The sequence below is a fragment of the Leptodactylus fuscus genome, chromosome 4 (assembly GCF_031893055.1).
Source record: "Leptodactylus fuscus isolate aLepFus1 chromosome 4, aLepFus1.hap2, whole genome shotgun sequence".
Classification (NCBI taxonomy): domain Eukaryota; kingdom Metazoa; phylum Chordata; class Amphibia; order Anura; family Leptodactylidae; genus Leptodactylus; species Leptodactylus fuscus.
The window spans coordinates 162379080-162394899 of record NC_134268.1 but is presented as its reverse complement, the minus strand read 5'-3'; the positions used below and the strand labels follow the sequence as shown (position 1 = coordinate 162394899).

Sequence of the window (15820 nt, the reverse complement as noted above, 5' to 3'; positions counted from 1 at the left end):
TTTCTAAAATAAGTTTATTCTGCTTTCTTTTGATGTTTCTTTAAATTAGTATGAATTATTCATGAGAAATGCAGGAAAAAGCGGTGTACACAGACAACATAGGGCTCCACAGAGAAATGTAGAAAGCCCCCCCCCCCAATGATGTTGCTCATTCTGTACACTATGGTCTATAGTGCGTGATTCTTAATGAATGGCCATATTAGTGAAAAATGCACCAATATTATTAAGAGGCATACACCTATTTTTGCACCTCAGATAGTATGTAATGCAGGAATTTAAATCTATGCCAACTCAGGGCTCAAAGAAGAGCGTCGCATTATCCAACACATGGCAATATACAGCAGGGACAACTTTCCTAGAGACATAATGGAGGCGAGGTATTTTATGCGCTCATAAAAAAATAAGCAAAAAAAACTGTTTAAAAACGGACATTAACGCTAGGTTCACACCTTATCCGCTTAAATCTGCTTGTGGGGACCAGTTGTGTGGTGTTATATGTTCAATATGAGCCTAAAGCTGGGAATGGTACCACAACTGTGGAAATGATCTTGTGTGGTACCACTTACAAAGACACCTCATCGGACGGACCTTAATGGTTACAGATCAGTAACATTGACATCCCACTTGATGAAGGTCTTAGAGAGACTGGTTCTCACACATCCTCGCCCTCTAGTGTGCTCAGCTATGGACTCTCTCCAGTTTGTTTATCGGCTGAGCATTGGGGTGGATGACGCCATCATCCACCTTCTACACAAAGCTTTTTCTCACCTGGAGAAACCAGGAAACACTGTAATGTTCTTTGATTTCGCCAGTGCTTTTAATACCATTCAGCCAGGGCTACTAAGTGACAAGCTGGACCTTATTGGGGTGGACCATCACCTGTCCAACTGGATCCTAGACACAAACTGACCTCAGTATGTGATAGCCCGGGGCTGTGTGTCCAACACCGTGATCTGTAATACGGGGACAACTCAAAGTACAGTTCTTGTCCCTTTCCTCTTCACACTGTACACTGCAGTTTGTAGGTGCAACTCATCTAGCTGCTACTTACAGAAGTGCTCCGATGAGTCTGCAATAGTAGGCCTCATCACAGACGATGACAGGGAGTACAGAGAGTTAAACCAGGATTTTGTGGATTGCTGCCAGCGCAGCCACCTCAGGATTAATGCTGGGAAGACCAAGGAGATGATGGTGGACTTTCACAAACAGAGATATGCTCCAAAACCAGTGGATATCCAGGGGACAGGCATTGAGAAAGTCAACACTTATGATTACCTGGGTGTGCTACTCAATAATATGCTGGACTGGGCTGATCACATGGAATGCGCTGTACAGAAAGGCTCACAGCAGGCTCTACCTGCTAAGGAGGCTGAGGGGCTTTGGAGTCCAGGGGGCACTTCTTAGGGACTTTTTCAACCCTTTAGTGGCATCAGTCTACTTCTTCGGAGTGGCCTGCTGGGGGAGTAGCAAATCAACCATGGATAGGAATAGACTCGACAAGCTGAATAGAAGGGTTAGCTCTGTCCTGGGGAGCCCCCTGGACCCAGTGCAGGTGGTGGATGACAGAAGGATACTGTCCGTGGCGAGTTCATGCTGGAAAACAACTCCCATCCCATGCATGAGACTGTGACAGCACTGGGCTGTACAACCAAAACCGAGCTAAGCGGAGATCATTCCATAGACAGAACTGAAAGATCTTTAACTTGTAATATCTTCTCTACTACCTTTTTTAACCTTTATTTAATTTTTTTTTTTTTATCTGTACCTACTGTCTCTGCAATGCCTCTACCTTGGAGCTTTTGTATTTGGATATTGTATGATCTATGCTGCTGTATCACACTGAATTTCCCCATTGTGGGACTATTAAAGGATTATCTTATCTTGTGATGCTACCACACCATGTTTCAGAGTGGAGATGGTGTGTTCAGGGTGATGAGCAGTGTTACTTTTCCGCCACACATTTTTGCTCTACAGATTATAGCAATCCATATGTCTTTTTTCAACAATGGTTTTCTTCTTGCCACTTTTCCATAAAGGCCAGATTTGTTGAGTTCACAATTTATAATCCTGAGGACAGATTCTCCCACTGGAGTTGTGGATATCTGCACCTCCTCCAGAGTGACCATGGGCCTCTTGGCTGCTTCTCTGACCAGTGCTCTTCTTTCTGGAACTGTCAATTTAGGTGGTCAGCCATGTTCTGGTAGATTTGCAGTTCTAGAATACTATTTCCTTTTTTGGACAGATGATGGATTGAACAGTGCTATTTGGGATACTCAAAGCTTGGGATTTTTTTTAATAACCTATCCCTGCTATAAACGTCAGAACAACTTTATCTCTGACCTCTTTGGTGAGTTCCTTGGTCTTCATGATGCTGTTTGTTCAATAGTGTTCTCCAACAAACCACTGAGGCCTTCACAGAACAGGTGTATTTACACTGAGACTAAATTACACACAGCCGGACTCTATCAACTAATTAAGTGACTTCTGGAGGCAATTGTGCACACTGGATTTTATTTAGGGGTATCAGAGTACAGGGGGCTGAACACTTTTGCATGTCACACTTTTCAGATTTTTAATTGATTAAAAATTTTAAAGCCATGTATCAGTTTCATTCCACTTCACAATTATTTGCTACTTTGTGTTGGTCTATCATTTAAAATCTGAATAGGATACATTTAAGTTTGTGGTTGTTAGGTGACAAAATGTGAAAAAGTTCAAGAGGTATGAAAGTCACTATAACTGGCACCCCCTAAACAACACCATAATGTAATATTATATTATGTGTCATTAAGGGGTTAAAGAAGGTTTCCCCTCTCTCATCAGTTTGCCTGCTTCTTCACACTTCCTGTATTCTTCAACAAACTAGTGGGAGAGCTTTCACTGTTTAAACAGGACACTATGATTTACCTCACTAGATATAGACATTGCTTTTACCATGACATATTATTTATTATCATTACTAGAAATCTAATATAGAAGCAGATGAAATAATATGCATGATAAATGTATATTACATTACACAGGTTTGTAGAGAAGACTTATCAAGCTTCTACAAAGAATGAATTTCCATTAAACTCAATGTTATTTTTGTGTTTACATCGAGATAAACACACTGTCTGAGCCTTTATCCGCAAACAGCAATTAGCTGGCGTGATTACCTGAACCCTGAACTGTGCATAACAGGGAAATAACTCAGCACCACCCCCCCTCCACAGAGCAGTAACTCATCCCTCTGACCTGTGTTATCAGATATAAGACAAGGACCAAGGAGAAATAATTTGATTACAGGCAAACAAAGCAGCACTTCTAAGGCTGGATTCACAGCAGCGTTCGAACTCCACTCAGGGATTCTGTTCCCAAATCCACATGAAAAATGTGGAGAGAAAAGTCCTGCAAGCAGGGCATTTCTCTCTGTATTTTTCAGTTGGAAACCTGGTGGACCCCATTACTGTCTATGGGGTCCGTGGCTTTCTGCTTTTTAAGCAGGTTAGGTTTCTGTTTTTGGGTCCCTGAGTGGACCTGAAGAACAGAAAACTGAATGCTAGTGTGAACCTAGCGTTAAGCAATTTGTTTAGAAAAACTCTTGAACTTACATAAGCTAGCAGTAGAGATAGGATCCTTGAGATTGGAAAAACCCTTTAAAGGGATTCTACCAATAAAACACATTTTTTTCTAGTTACCACGTCGGAATAGCCTTTAAAAAGGCTATTCGTCTCCTACCTTGGGAAGTGCTCTCCGCCCCGCCGTTCGTTCAAAATACCGGTTTGTACCGGTATGCTAATGAGTTGTCTCGCAGCGATGGGGGTGTCCCCATCGCAGGAGCAGCGATGGGGGCGTCCCCATTGCAGCTCGAAAACCGACCGCAGCACCGCCTCTATGGTCTTTGGTATCCTCCCTTTCCTTCTTCAGCAGCCTGTCGGACGCCTGCGCAGTACGCTCTGTTCGGCGAAGATTGCCGAACGTACTGCGCATGCGCGAAATTGCGGTCCCAGCCATAGTGCGGGCACCGCAATTTCGCGCATGCGCAGTGCGGAGAGCACTTCCAAAGGTAGGAGACGAATAGCCTTTTTAAAGGCTATTCCGACGTGGTAACTAGAAAAAAATGTGTTTTAGTGGTAGAATCCCTTTAAGGTCTGTAATCCTTTAAAGTGTAACTGTTCTACTAAAACAGCAGGCTTTGCAACAAAATAATTTTAAAAAAATGTTCATGTTTGCATATGAATATCAAAAACATATCACACAATGAGCAATCCTAGAATATTTTAAAAATGGTTTATACCTTATCAATACATATATACATACTTGGTGCTAACACAATTTTAACAGACATGAATAGTTATTTCCTTCTAGTTTTCCCTTATATTTAAACATACAATGTGAATGGCGAGGAGGATTTTACCCATTGTTTGAAACTGTCAACATTTCCTCCAAATAATCTCAGGGCTCAACAAGTTTGTGCTGACCCTATAGCAAATAATGATATGCTAGTATTTATGAATGTCTCATGCACAGAGAATTCAAGTGACGATAGGTACACCTCTGTGTGATGAAGTCTGAACATCTACTTTCTGAAAGAGCTATTTCAGAATATTTCTAGACTATTGCAGTGCCTGAATATTTGGGTGCATCAGTGCTTCTATGTACACAATCAAATAAAATATATACAAGAAGAAAATCTCTTCTCAGTCATCGCTGTCGCTTCCTGATTCACTCAGTTGTAGGTCGTGTCCTAATATAAGAAAAAACAGAAGATAAATTGCAGCAAGAGACAGATACATACTAACGTAATAGTCTCAAAAACATTATATGCACAAAACACGACAGATTTACACACGTGGACAAAATTGTTGGTACGCCCTTGTTTAGTGAAAGAAAACCCCACAATGGTCACAGGAATAACTTGAATCTGACAAAAGTAATAATATATAAAAATTCTATGAAAATGAACAAATGAAAGTCAGACATTGCTTTTCACTTCAGCAGAAATTTTTTTAAATAATAAAACTCATGAAACAGGCCTGGACAGAAATGATGGTTCCCATAACTTAATATTTTGTTGCACAACCTTTTGAGGCAATCACACGATTCCTGTAACTGTCATTGAGACTTCTGCACCTCTCAGCAGGTATTTTGGCCACTCCTCATGAGCAAACTGTTCCAGTTGTCTCAGGTGTGAAGGGAGCCTTCTCCAGACGCCATGTTTCAGCTCCTTCCAAAGATGCTCAATAGGATTTAGGTCAGGGCTCATAGAAGGCCACTTCAGAATAGTCCAATGTTTTCCTCTTAGCCATTCTTGGGTGTTTTTAGCTGTGTGTTTTGGGTCATTGTCCTGTTGCAAGACCCATGACCTGCGACTGAGACCAAGCTTTCTGACACTGGGCAGCACGGTTCTCTCTAGAATCCCTTGATAGTCTTGAGATTTCATTGTACCCTGCACAGATTCAAGACACTCTGTGCCAGATGCAGTAAACAGCCACAGAACATAACAGAGCTTCCTCCATGTTTCACAGTAGGGACAGTGTTCTTTTCAAGATATGCTTCATTTTTCCGTCTGTGAACATAGAGCTGGGGTTTTTTTCCATTAAATGAGGGGTACAAACAATTTTGTCCATGTGTGTTTCTTATTTATTTACAGCCACCAGTAAAAAAAAAAAAAAAAAAACATATAATTGTACTGTCTTGGAAGCTCTACTTATATCATGGCTCTTATAGAAACGCATGTAGACTGGCTATTATACCAATTGAACTACATAGACCTACAGCTGGTAAAAGACCTCTATCCTCATCTACATTCCTCTATCACAACACTGCTGAGTGTACTCTCAACAAACCCTCTGCTAATAATCATTTATAGGGCGTGGAGAGGGGTGAGAAAAAAAACTGGGCCAGATAGAGTATTCCCTAAAATCCTTAGGTACCGTCCAACTAAGAAAGCAGTCGATTCCCATCCTCTTGAAGACCTTGTAGTTAATACTTGTACCTAAGATAACGGGGGTCTGTGAAATGACCAACTGCTGCTCAATTGCGCCGACCTTGCAAGTTAGGAAGATCTTTAACCATATTGTGCTATTACACCTGAGGAACTGTGTAGCCCCCCCCCCCCCCCGCCCTACATAACCTTCAATTTGCTTATAAACCAAGAGTGGGAATCGAGGATCCGATCAGCCTCCTACTACAGAGTGTACACCAATCTTGGTGGTCAAGGGGTATTTGTCAGGTTGACATTTTTCTTCATCAGCAATGTGTTCAACACCATCATATACAAAGGAAACCTATTCAATTAGTGCAACATATATTATATTGAGACAACCTGGGATAAACATACTGATCAGTGGGGAACTGGCATCATGGTTTAGGAAATTTCTTAGGTTAACAAAGGAAATATTTCTCTGACATTCACAGTGTGCCGAAACAGAAGCCCCTTTTACTCATTCTATACATGGTGGCACAGAAGACTATATTACATATGTGGATTTCACACCAACTCCCCCACGATTTTATGACTCACTAATAAACTGGATTGGGTTTAGTCACAAATGGTATCTCATGAGGTGACCTATACTGGGAAATTCTTTACACATGGGGTCATTTTATTAACTTATTAATTAATTCTACTAACAAAAGACACACAACGATTTTTACTTGACCGACCAGTACATTAAACAACAGCTGCTTGGTACTCCATCCATACAGATGGGGAGTTAACCCGTTTATGCTTTGAGTTCCATTATTGGAACGGCAGGCTCATAGCACACAACTCAAAAATTTCAACCTCCGGCATAAATTGGTTAATATGAGTCTCTTCCACTTACCACAGAGGGAGACGTGGGATGGCACCACATGCTTGATGTTTACGGTTACCCATGGCCATGACGTGATATTCAAATGATAATGTGACAAATGGTGTTCCTGACTTTTATATAACACATTGTATCATTTAGGTATCACAAGCCTTAAATATTTTGCATAGAAGTTGCTCGGCGAATGTCATCTTGTAGCATTAATAAGTCTGGTTCACATCTGCGTTCGGTATTCCCTTTGGGAGTCTGCATGGGACATGAATTGACATGCGATGAGCAATGAAAGCACACGCCATAGACTATAATGGGGTCCGTGTTTTCCGCGCGCTGTCCGCACGAGTCATGCGGAGAGGTAAGTAGTTCATGAAGTATTTTTCTCTCCGCATGTTCCAGGCGGACAACACGCAAAAGAACACACAGACCCCATTATAGTCTATGGGGTCCGTGTGCATTCATAAGCTCACCGCTTGCCAATGCGTTCAGTATTCCATTCGGGGGTGCCATGCTGACTCCCCAAACGGAATACCGAATGCAGATGTGAACTAGGCCATAGCTGTAACCTTGGATTGTGAACTGATGTTTATTATTTGTCAATGGAAAATGTATAAATAAAGCTATAAAAAAAAAAACTCCAATAACTTAAATTTTTAAGGTATGTTTAACTTTTTCATCTAGTTATTGGAGCACACTACAATACATTCATTATACAGTAAATAAACTTTTTTTTTTGCCTTTTAACATATTTCTTATGTGCACATTATAAACGCAATAAGTTAGTTTACTTTCTTCATGAAGGCATTTCCGCATTAATATTTTCACTCCCCTGGTACATATAGAAAATTCCAAGTGACTTTCCCTTGCTGTACAGAAGAGCAGGGGAAGATTCTACTTACTGAGTGTATTCATCAGCTGGTTACTTCCCTGGGGTCTGTTAGTGCCATTGGAGATGGTCGTTCTGTTACTGTACTGCTGAGAGGGTGATGTGTGTGTGTCATCTTCTCCACCGCTGCTAGAGCTGTCATCATCGCTCCCTGAGGAGCTTCCTGATTCTGAGGAGCTGCTACCACTGCTGCTGCTCATCTGCTCAATGATCTCCACCTCTGCCCTCAGCTCTATTGTCAAGAGAATACACTCTTATTGTTAGCCTTGGAAATAAATATTCTCATTATTACTGGGACAGAAGGAAGCCTGAATTGCCTGGGGTATATAGTGCCTATTATTATTAGCCCATATAGTTATCAATGACACCCAAGCATCTAGATTCTCTAGAATATCCAGGAGAGGATTGCTGAAGAGACGTTTATTGATAACAGTAATAACAAGGACAACACGTTCTGCATCTAGGATACGACCCTTTCTCAAATCCACAACAGCTGCGGTGAACTTTGTTCATTTAAACTGAGAAAAAGGTGCCAAACCAATACTCACATGTATAGAGGGGTGTTCACAATATGCGGTTTAAAATACACATCCAGATTTTTCCCACAGGAGTAAAATAGATACAAACATATTAAAAAGTGTATAAAGCACATAACCAAAAAGCAAGAGATATATACACACAGCAGATCTAGTTAAAGGGATTCTATCATTAATTACTCCATAGAAAGAGAAATATATTCTGAATGGGCAATAATGGAATGACTACAGCACGGTGGGTCAGTAGTTAGCACTATAGCCTTACATTGCTGAAGTCCTAGGAGTTAAAGGGGTTGTCCCATCACAAGGATCCTATCTATACTGCTTGTTAATGTGAATGTAAGACTTTTCCTAAATACACTGCTTCAGCAAAACTGCTTTGTTTGTCCACTATCTTACTTTATTCATTTTTTTTTTGACACATCCCTTGACTTATCTGATGTATCTGCTGCTCTGAGGGGGGAGGGAGGAGGGGCTAAGTGCACGGGAGCGAGCCTGGAGGGGGTAGTTTACCCTTTGGGGGGAAGGGGCCGCCAATACAGACGGTTAGACGTCAGCACAGATGCCTGCAACATCGCTATGCTCCTGCCCTGCATGAAGCCAGCAGCTGCAGGAGCGATGCTGCTATTCCGGGGGGAGGCGGAGGAGCGGAATAACAGCATCACTTCTGCCGCTGCTGGTTTCATGCAGGGCAGGAGCATAGCGATGTTGCAGGCATCTGTGCAGGCGTCTACACTCCCCGGCATCTCTATTACAGCGGATGCCGGGTCTGTATTCACATATGCAAAGCCAGCGGCGAGATGTCGCTGGCCCTGCGTGCACGCTCATAGACCAGTCTAGTCTTCACAATGCGAATACAGACCCGGCATCCGCTGTAATAGAGAGAGGCGGATGCCGGGTCTGTATTCGCATTGTGAAGGCTAGACTGGTCTATGAGCGTGCACGCAGGGCCAGCGACATCTCGCCGCTGGCTTTGCATATGTAACCTGCCCACCAATGATGCAATAAAGCCGGAAGAAAGAAGAATTTACAGCAACGAAGACTGGTGAGTATGCGACGTGGGAATACCCCTTTAATCTGACCAAGGACAACATCTACAAGGAGTTTGTATGTTCTCCCTGTGTTTGAGAGAGTATCCTCAGGGAACTCAGGTTTCCTGTCACACCCCAAAGACATACTGATATGGAACTTAGACATTGTGTCCCCTATATGGAACGGTGACGGACACTGTGATAAGCAGCTTGTGTGAGTTTTATCTGTGTGCGTGTGAAATATAATAGACTATAATGGGGTATTATATAATAATAATATATAATTATAATGGGCATCTAGTGGGGGGAGGGAGGTGTGTTTCAGCATTTTACACCTGGGCTCTTTCTATCATATACTGTAATGGGGCCTGTCATCCTGCACAGCCATGTTTCATTTGGTATTTAGGCAGTTGTGGACTTTTTTCTGTGATATGTTTTCTGTAAAGAGCTGCGGTATATGTTGGTGCTATACAAGATAAAATAAACAGACCCAAGTAGCGGAAACACCGCAGTTTGACAGTGTGGGAAATGCCGCGGCAAATCTGTTGCATTTTACAGTCCCTATAAAGCGAAGAAGTAAAGTAAATCTAAAAACAAGGTAAAGTTTGTAGGTTAGTTGTTATGGTAATGGGATAGCTTCTAAATTGACATATTCATATGTTCTAAGTAGGCAATAGTATGCTAATGACAGGCAATGGGAAGTGCAAATTTTCTGGTAGCAATAGCAATAGACAGACATTTAGAGAGTCACTAGTCAGGAGTAAACAATATTATGAACTTTTTTTTTTCTTCTTCTTTCTTTTACAGTGTCAGGCCTGGTTCACATCTGTGTTTGGTAATCCGTTCGGGGATTCCACATGGGGACCCCCCTCCCCCAACAGAATACCAAACGCATTGTCAAGTGGAGAGCTTATTAAAGCACACGGACCCCATAGACTATAATGGTGTGCTTTCCGCGTGGTGTCCGCACGGAACATGCGGACAGAAAAGTACTTCATGATCTACTTTCCTCTCCGCATGACTTGTGTGGACAGAGTGCAGAAAGCACATGGACCCCATTATAGTCTATGGGGTCTGTGTGCTTTCACTGCACACCGCTTGTCAATGCATTGCATTCGGCATTCTGTTCGGGGGTTCCCCATGTGGACTCTCCAAACGGATTACCGAACGCAGATATGAACCAGACCTTGCTCATTTTATCTTCCATCATAAAACACTGCCTCACTGACCCTCCAAGAGACCCACAACATTGCCTCACTGACCTCATTCAAACGCTGTGGTTAAAGCTAATTTCTGAATCAATAAAAAAATTAATATTTAAATATCACATAAAAAAATTAAATTAAATTCATGAAATGAATAACGCTTTATGCAAAAGTCACCATTACAGCAACATCTTTTTGAGAACATTGATATATTCCCTGTGTAAGATAGTGATGGGAAAAATCAAGGAAGGAAGATATATTTCCCCCAGATTTCTTTCATATATGTACTAATAATATGGTGTCAGAAGTGTAAAGCTTCAATTCCTAATCCTTTTCTGTTGTTAGGCAGGACACGGTCTGACAGGTTTCCATCTTCTGTCTGCAGAAGACAGAAACCTGAAAAGTTAGATTGGGCGCTGGTGTGGACCCAGTGTTAATTGTTTCACCTGCATAGAAAGGTTAATACACAAGGGTTGGAGGAGCCCAGTGTTGGATAGGATTCTGGAGGGGTTCAGTCTGGATGTGTGCTGGAGCTGTAGAGTTTGGACCTCTGCCCTCAGCCTGTGAGTGAAAATTTTACTCATCACTGCTGAGTGGTCAGTGGCTGGTAGAACAACGCTTCGTCTAGAGAGGAAGGTCTATGTTAGATCTCAGGCGAGCCGCTTCTGTTTTCTTTGTTGCTGATAAAGGCCATTCTTTTCTGTTGGTTTTAGACCATAAAAATAAGCACAGGCATCCCCAGTTTGCACCCTACAAGCCGTGTCATTGTTTCTATCTGTTATGGACCCGCTTTGCCGACCACTAATCCCCACACCTGCAATTGGTGTACATCCTTTAATGAAAACTGAGGCTGTCTAGTGGTAAGTTTTTGAAATAACTTCATAAGGGTGACATCTTGTGGCTGAGATTCAAAATAACTATTTAAAGGGGCTCTATCAGCAAAATCATGCTGATAGAGCCCCACATATGCGTGAATAGCCTTTAAAAAGGCTATTCAGGCACCGTAAATGTTATATTAAACTAACCCCCCCCCCCCCCCGTTTTAAAATAAAACCTTAAAAAAGAATATGATCTACTTACGCATCGTGCACGCTGGGCGGGCATTGAGGGTGTGTCTTCTTCTTCATCCACGCCTCTTCTTCCTCCGATGTCCTCCGGTCCCGTCCTCCTCCGGCGCTCGCGAACTGACACTGATATAAAAAAATGGCCTGGGCACCTGCGCAGTAGCATGCGGCTTCTACTACGGCTACTGCGCAGGCGCCCAGGCCATTTTTTTATATCAGTGTCAGTTCGCGAGCGCCGGAGGAGGACGGGACTGGAGGACATCGGAGGAAGAAGAGGCGTGGATGAAGAAGAAGACACACCCTCAATGCCCGCCCAGCGTGCACGATGCGCAAGTAGATGCAATTTTTAACAATGTATTATTAAGCATGTATTTACTGATGTAAGAAATAAAGGTGTAATGGTTCTCATGCTAATGCATTATTTAAATAGTTTCCTGCTCCTGTATCTTTTTGCTTTGGTCATGTGTTATATACACATTTTAATGTTTGTTTACAAATTAATCCATTTGACACCTATAAGAAAAAATTGTATGAAAGGTGTATTTAAAATGCATATTACGTACCCCCATCCAGATATGTGGCGACTAGTTTGGCACCTTTTTCTTGTTTAATTATCAAAATATTCACTGCAGTTTTTATTCTGGACTCCAGAGAGGGTCACATTGTTTTTATTGAAATCAATAAACATATACCTGCTGAAATGACCTGGACTGTTATACCCCCAAACACCCCCCCCCCATATAGCGGTCACCAACTAAGAGGAAGATGAGACTCCACGGACTGTTATACCCCAAATCAACCACCCCAACACCCCCATACCCACCAATCACCCCCACAACTCCAACTCCCCCCCCCCACACACACTTTACTAGCTTTGGCAATGCCAAATATCTATTCAGACGTGCCAATAAAGCTTGTTTGATTTGATTTGTGTCCATATTGTTTGCGCTGAAACAAGGATCCACCCATTCAATGTACCACCCCTGGAATAGCTTACTTTTATGCTGATTTATCAGTAAAGAGTAAATAAACTTTCAAATAACTTCTTAATTTACCAACAGGATTTGTGTCGTTAATACATTTTATAATATACTTTTTAAATAAAATTTTATTGAATCCTTTTTTTTTTTTCAATTAAATTTTGGATCCTTTCTGCGAAACCCTGCATTTTTTAGCCCTGCTTTCCTTCTCCAAATAATCTGTAACGTGTACAGGCTTGTGTCGGTCAGTTGAAACAGTTATATCTTGGCAATGTGCTTTTTGTGTCATATAAACAATGAGATTCTCAAGATTGCAGTTCTATACTATATCCAGAGATATCACTGAAAATACAGTGTATCAGCTGTATCATATGAAAGATAAGAAACTCCTCTGTCATATGACACCAGGAATACGTTTCTTTGTTTTATAATACCCAAGACATTTAAAATGACCCCCCCCTCCCCATTATTTTTCCTGTTGTTCAAGTTTAGTTACGCTTTAAACATACACAGTATGTTATATAGTGCGGTTCCATTACTAATCTCATTATACAGTTTTGGCTGCTTTGTACAGTCCATATATCACCTATTCATCTATGGAAACTTAAGTGTTTGGCTGGGTTTACATGTAGCGGTAAGTATACCATGTGGCAAAAAATAAAACAAAAAAACCCTGCAAAGCTGCCATCATTTATGGTAAAATTTGGACAATTTTTCCATGCAGCACAGTATGCTATGTGTGAACCTAACCTAATAAATGGTTCTGGAAGATGTAGGTATTTACAATTAAGAGAGAGAACAAATCACTAGCTTGCTCTTACCCCTTTTTATGTCATCTAGCTGAGGTTCAGGAGAAGGATGATCTTTCAGGGGTGAGGTTTTAGGTCCTGCAGAAGGTTTTGATGGCGCTTTAAACTGTGACGTTGGTTGTGAGGACCGGGCAGATTGCTGTTCTATCCGGGCTTGAATCTTGCTGCTGCCCTCAGCCCTAAAAATGATAAATACAAATTGTATATTTTTATTCTCCTCTATAAAATTCTGCAATAGAGGTAAAGCAAGGCTACAGGATAAATCATTGATCATTGGCCCCTTCCTGAGGCAATCATGGATGAATGCCGGAGGTTCAAACAGTTTTAAAAGGGTTGTTTGAGGGTTTAAGATTGTACACAAGGTGGTTCCCTGGTACCCCAATTATTATCTTTGCAGAGTGCAGAGAGAAGAGGGGGGCGAAGGAGAATCATCTATACAGAAAAAATATATAGATGAACCTCATTACTGATTGAGGTGACATTACAGAGATGACATAACTGTACACATTGGGACAGATTTACTATTGCAGTATCGACTGGTGAAAAAGGCGTCTCTATTTGTTGCATTTAGCCTGAGAAAAATTTTCCAACTTGCTGGACAATTGAATTTGCCTTGCATGGAATAGGAGGTGAACCTTAAAATGTGTCAAAATGCACTGAAATTTTGGCATAAACTTCTGGTTCAAACTGACAGATGGCATAAAATTAGACTAGACAGTCTTCAGACCCACCAGATTCATCATCCAGCATCAAACACTTTGGTGAATCTACAACATACTGTCTAAAAATTTGAGAGATATTGTAGAAGAATGCAGTCGGATGACACTCACATCTAAGTGTCATCCGAGTGCATTCTGTTATGCCCTTACTTCTATGGGGGCTTCTGTCATGTTCTGTTCCAATGAAATGGACAAGATAAGACCTGCTCTATTTTCAATTGAACGTAACGGACCCTTGGACACCCCCTTGGATGGGGCATTTGGACGTGTGCACGAAGGATAAGTCACAGTGTGGGACGTTCCATATAGAGATGAGCGAGTACTGTTCGGATCAGCCAATCCGAACAGCACGCTCGCATAGAAATGAATGGACGTAGCCGGCACGCGGGGGGTTAAGCGGCCGGCCAACGTCAAAGCGGAAGTACCAGGTGCATCCATTCATTTCTATGGAGCGTGCTGTTCGGATCGGCTGATCTGAACAGTACTCGCTCATCTCTGGTTCCATACACAGCTGCTAACCACCAGCAACAGCTGAGCCTGATAATAGCTGTTTGAAGGGAGTCCATCACCAGAACCCAGCCCTGCATATAGAATGGTTAGAGTCCACTGGATGAAACTGGATTTGCCCCTTTGCCCCCTGCTAAGTGCTGATGTTGCTCTGCACAACTGACCAGTGGGGATCCGTCACAGTGACATGACAAGAATAAGCATATAAAATAATAAAGAAGGGGTATTATTGTAATATTCATTGTCCATTTCAGTCAGGGTATACACCAATCATAACATTGTTACCTAGAGACGCCAGGACTAATTGGCTGTACCTTGTTTTCTTGACTTGTATACTGCTGCTGAGCTTCTCCAGAACATATTCCCCAGTGTCATGGTTGATGATCAGCACACAGTCCTTCTGGTATGGTCGCTTGTTTCCTTTGAATACTGTCATAGGAGGTGTTGAACCCTGCAATACAGAACAGGTAAACCCATAGATGTGATTATATAAAAAAATATATCCACGCATCATTTATCACACATTCCTGCCCTATAAATCTGAGTGAAGTGCCACTTACTTCAGTCTGTATTCTGTTCCAAGCCATGAAAAAACAGCCAGCGTCTGCTAATGGCTTGAAAGGGAAGTCTTAACAAATGTAGATTTCCCTGGGACTTGTAAATATGTAGTTTATACCCTTCAAGAGAAGGATCTAATGTGTAAATGAACCCTTATTGGTAAATGGTAAAACAAATGAAGGTCCGGCTGCCCGCCTAGCAATGGCTTTTCTACCTTGGAGGAATAAAGACATTAATGACCTCTAAGCAATCTAAGAAAATAAAGCCAGAAAGAAAGACAAAGCCAGGCTAGAAATCCCCAGGGAAGATCATCTTACCAAGCAAAAAAGATTGCAGAGCACAGGTGTAGAGCAGAAATAGATGCTGATATCATAGGGATTTATAGAATCAATGGTACTAGAACAACAAAAGTTTTTTCAAGTCAAAATTCAGACGGGAGGCTCTTTATGATGTATTCAGAATAATATGTAGAATATATATATATATATATATATATATATATATATATATATATATATATATATATATAACTACCCATAAGGCAACTCCCTAACATGGCAATATTAATTATTTTTTGTTCTCTATGCAGTGGTCCAACATTTAAATGAATGGGAGGTGATCGGCAAAGCCCTGGTCTAGCCAATACACAGAGAACTGAGCTGTCTGCTGCCTGCTCCATTCTCTGAGAACAGCCTATTCATGGAGGTGCTAGATGCTGTAGCCTCACTGAT

General features: G+C 41.6%; 1 protein-coding gene across 1 annotated transcript in view; it reads right to left on the bottom strand.

Annotated features, from left to right (window-relative positions):
- Positions 1-2364: 2364 nt before the first annotated feature.
- The window catches only part of EAF1 (ELL associated factor 1), a 20604-nt gene continuing 7148 nt past the window's right edge, over positions 2365-15820 (bottom strand). Inside the window, exons 3-6 of the mRNA XM_075271303.1 lie at positions 14846-14982; positions 13318-13484; positions 7694-7912; positions 2365-4729 (exon numbers count right to left, since the gene is read on the bottom strand). Coding sequence (XP_075127404.1) covers positions 4683-4729; positions 7694-7912; positions 13318-13484; positions 14846-14982 — 570 coding nt within the window. The 3' untranslated portion in view covers positions 2365-4682. The remainder of the gene's footprint in view (positions 4730-7693; positions 7913-13317; positions 13485-14845; positions 14983-15820) is intronic.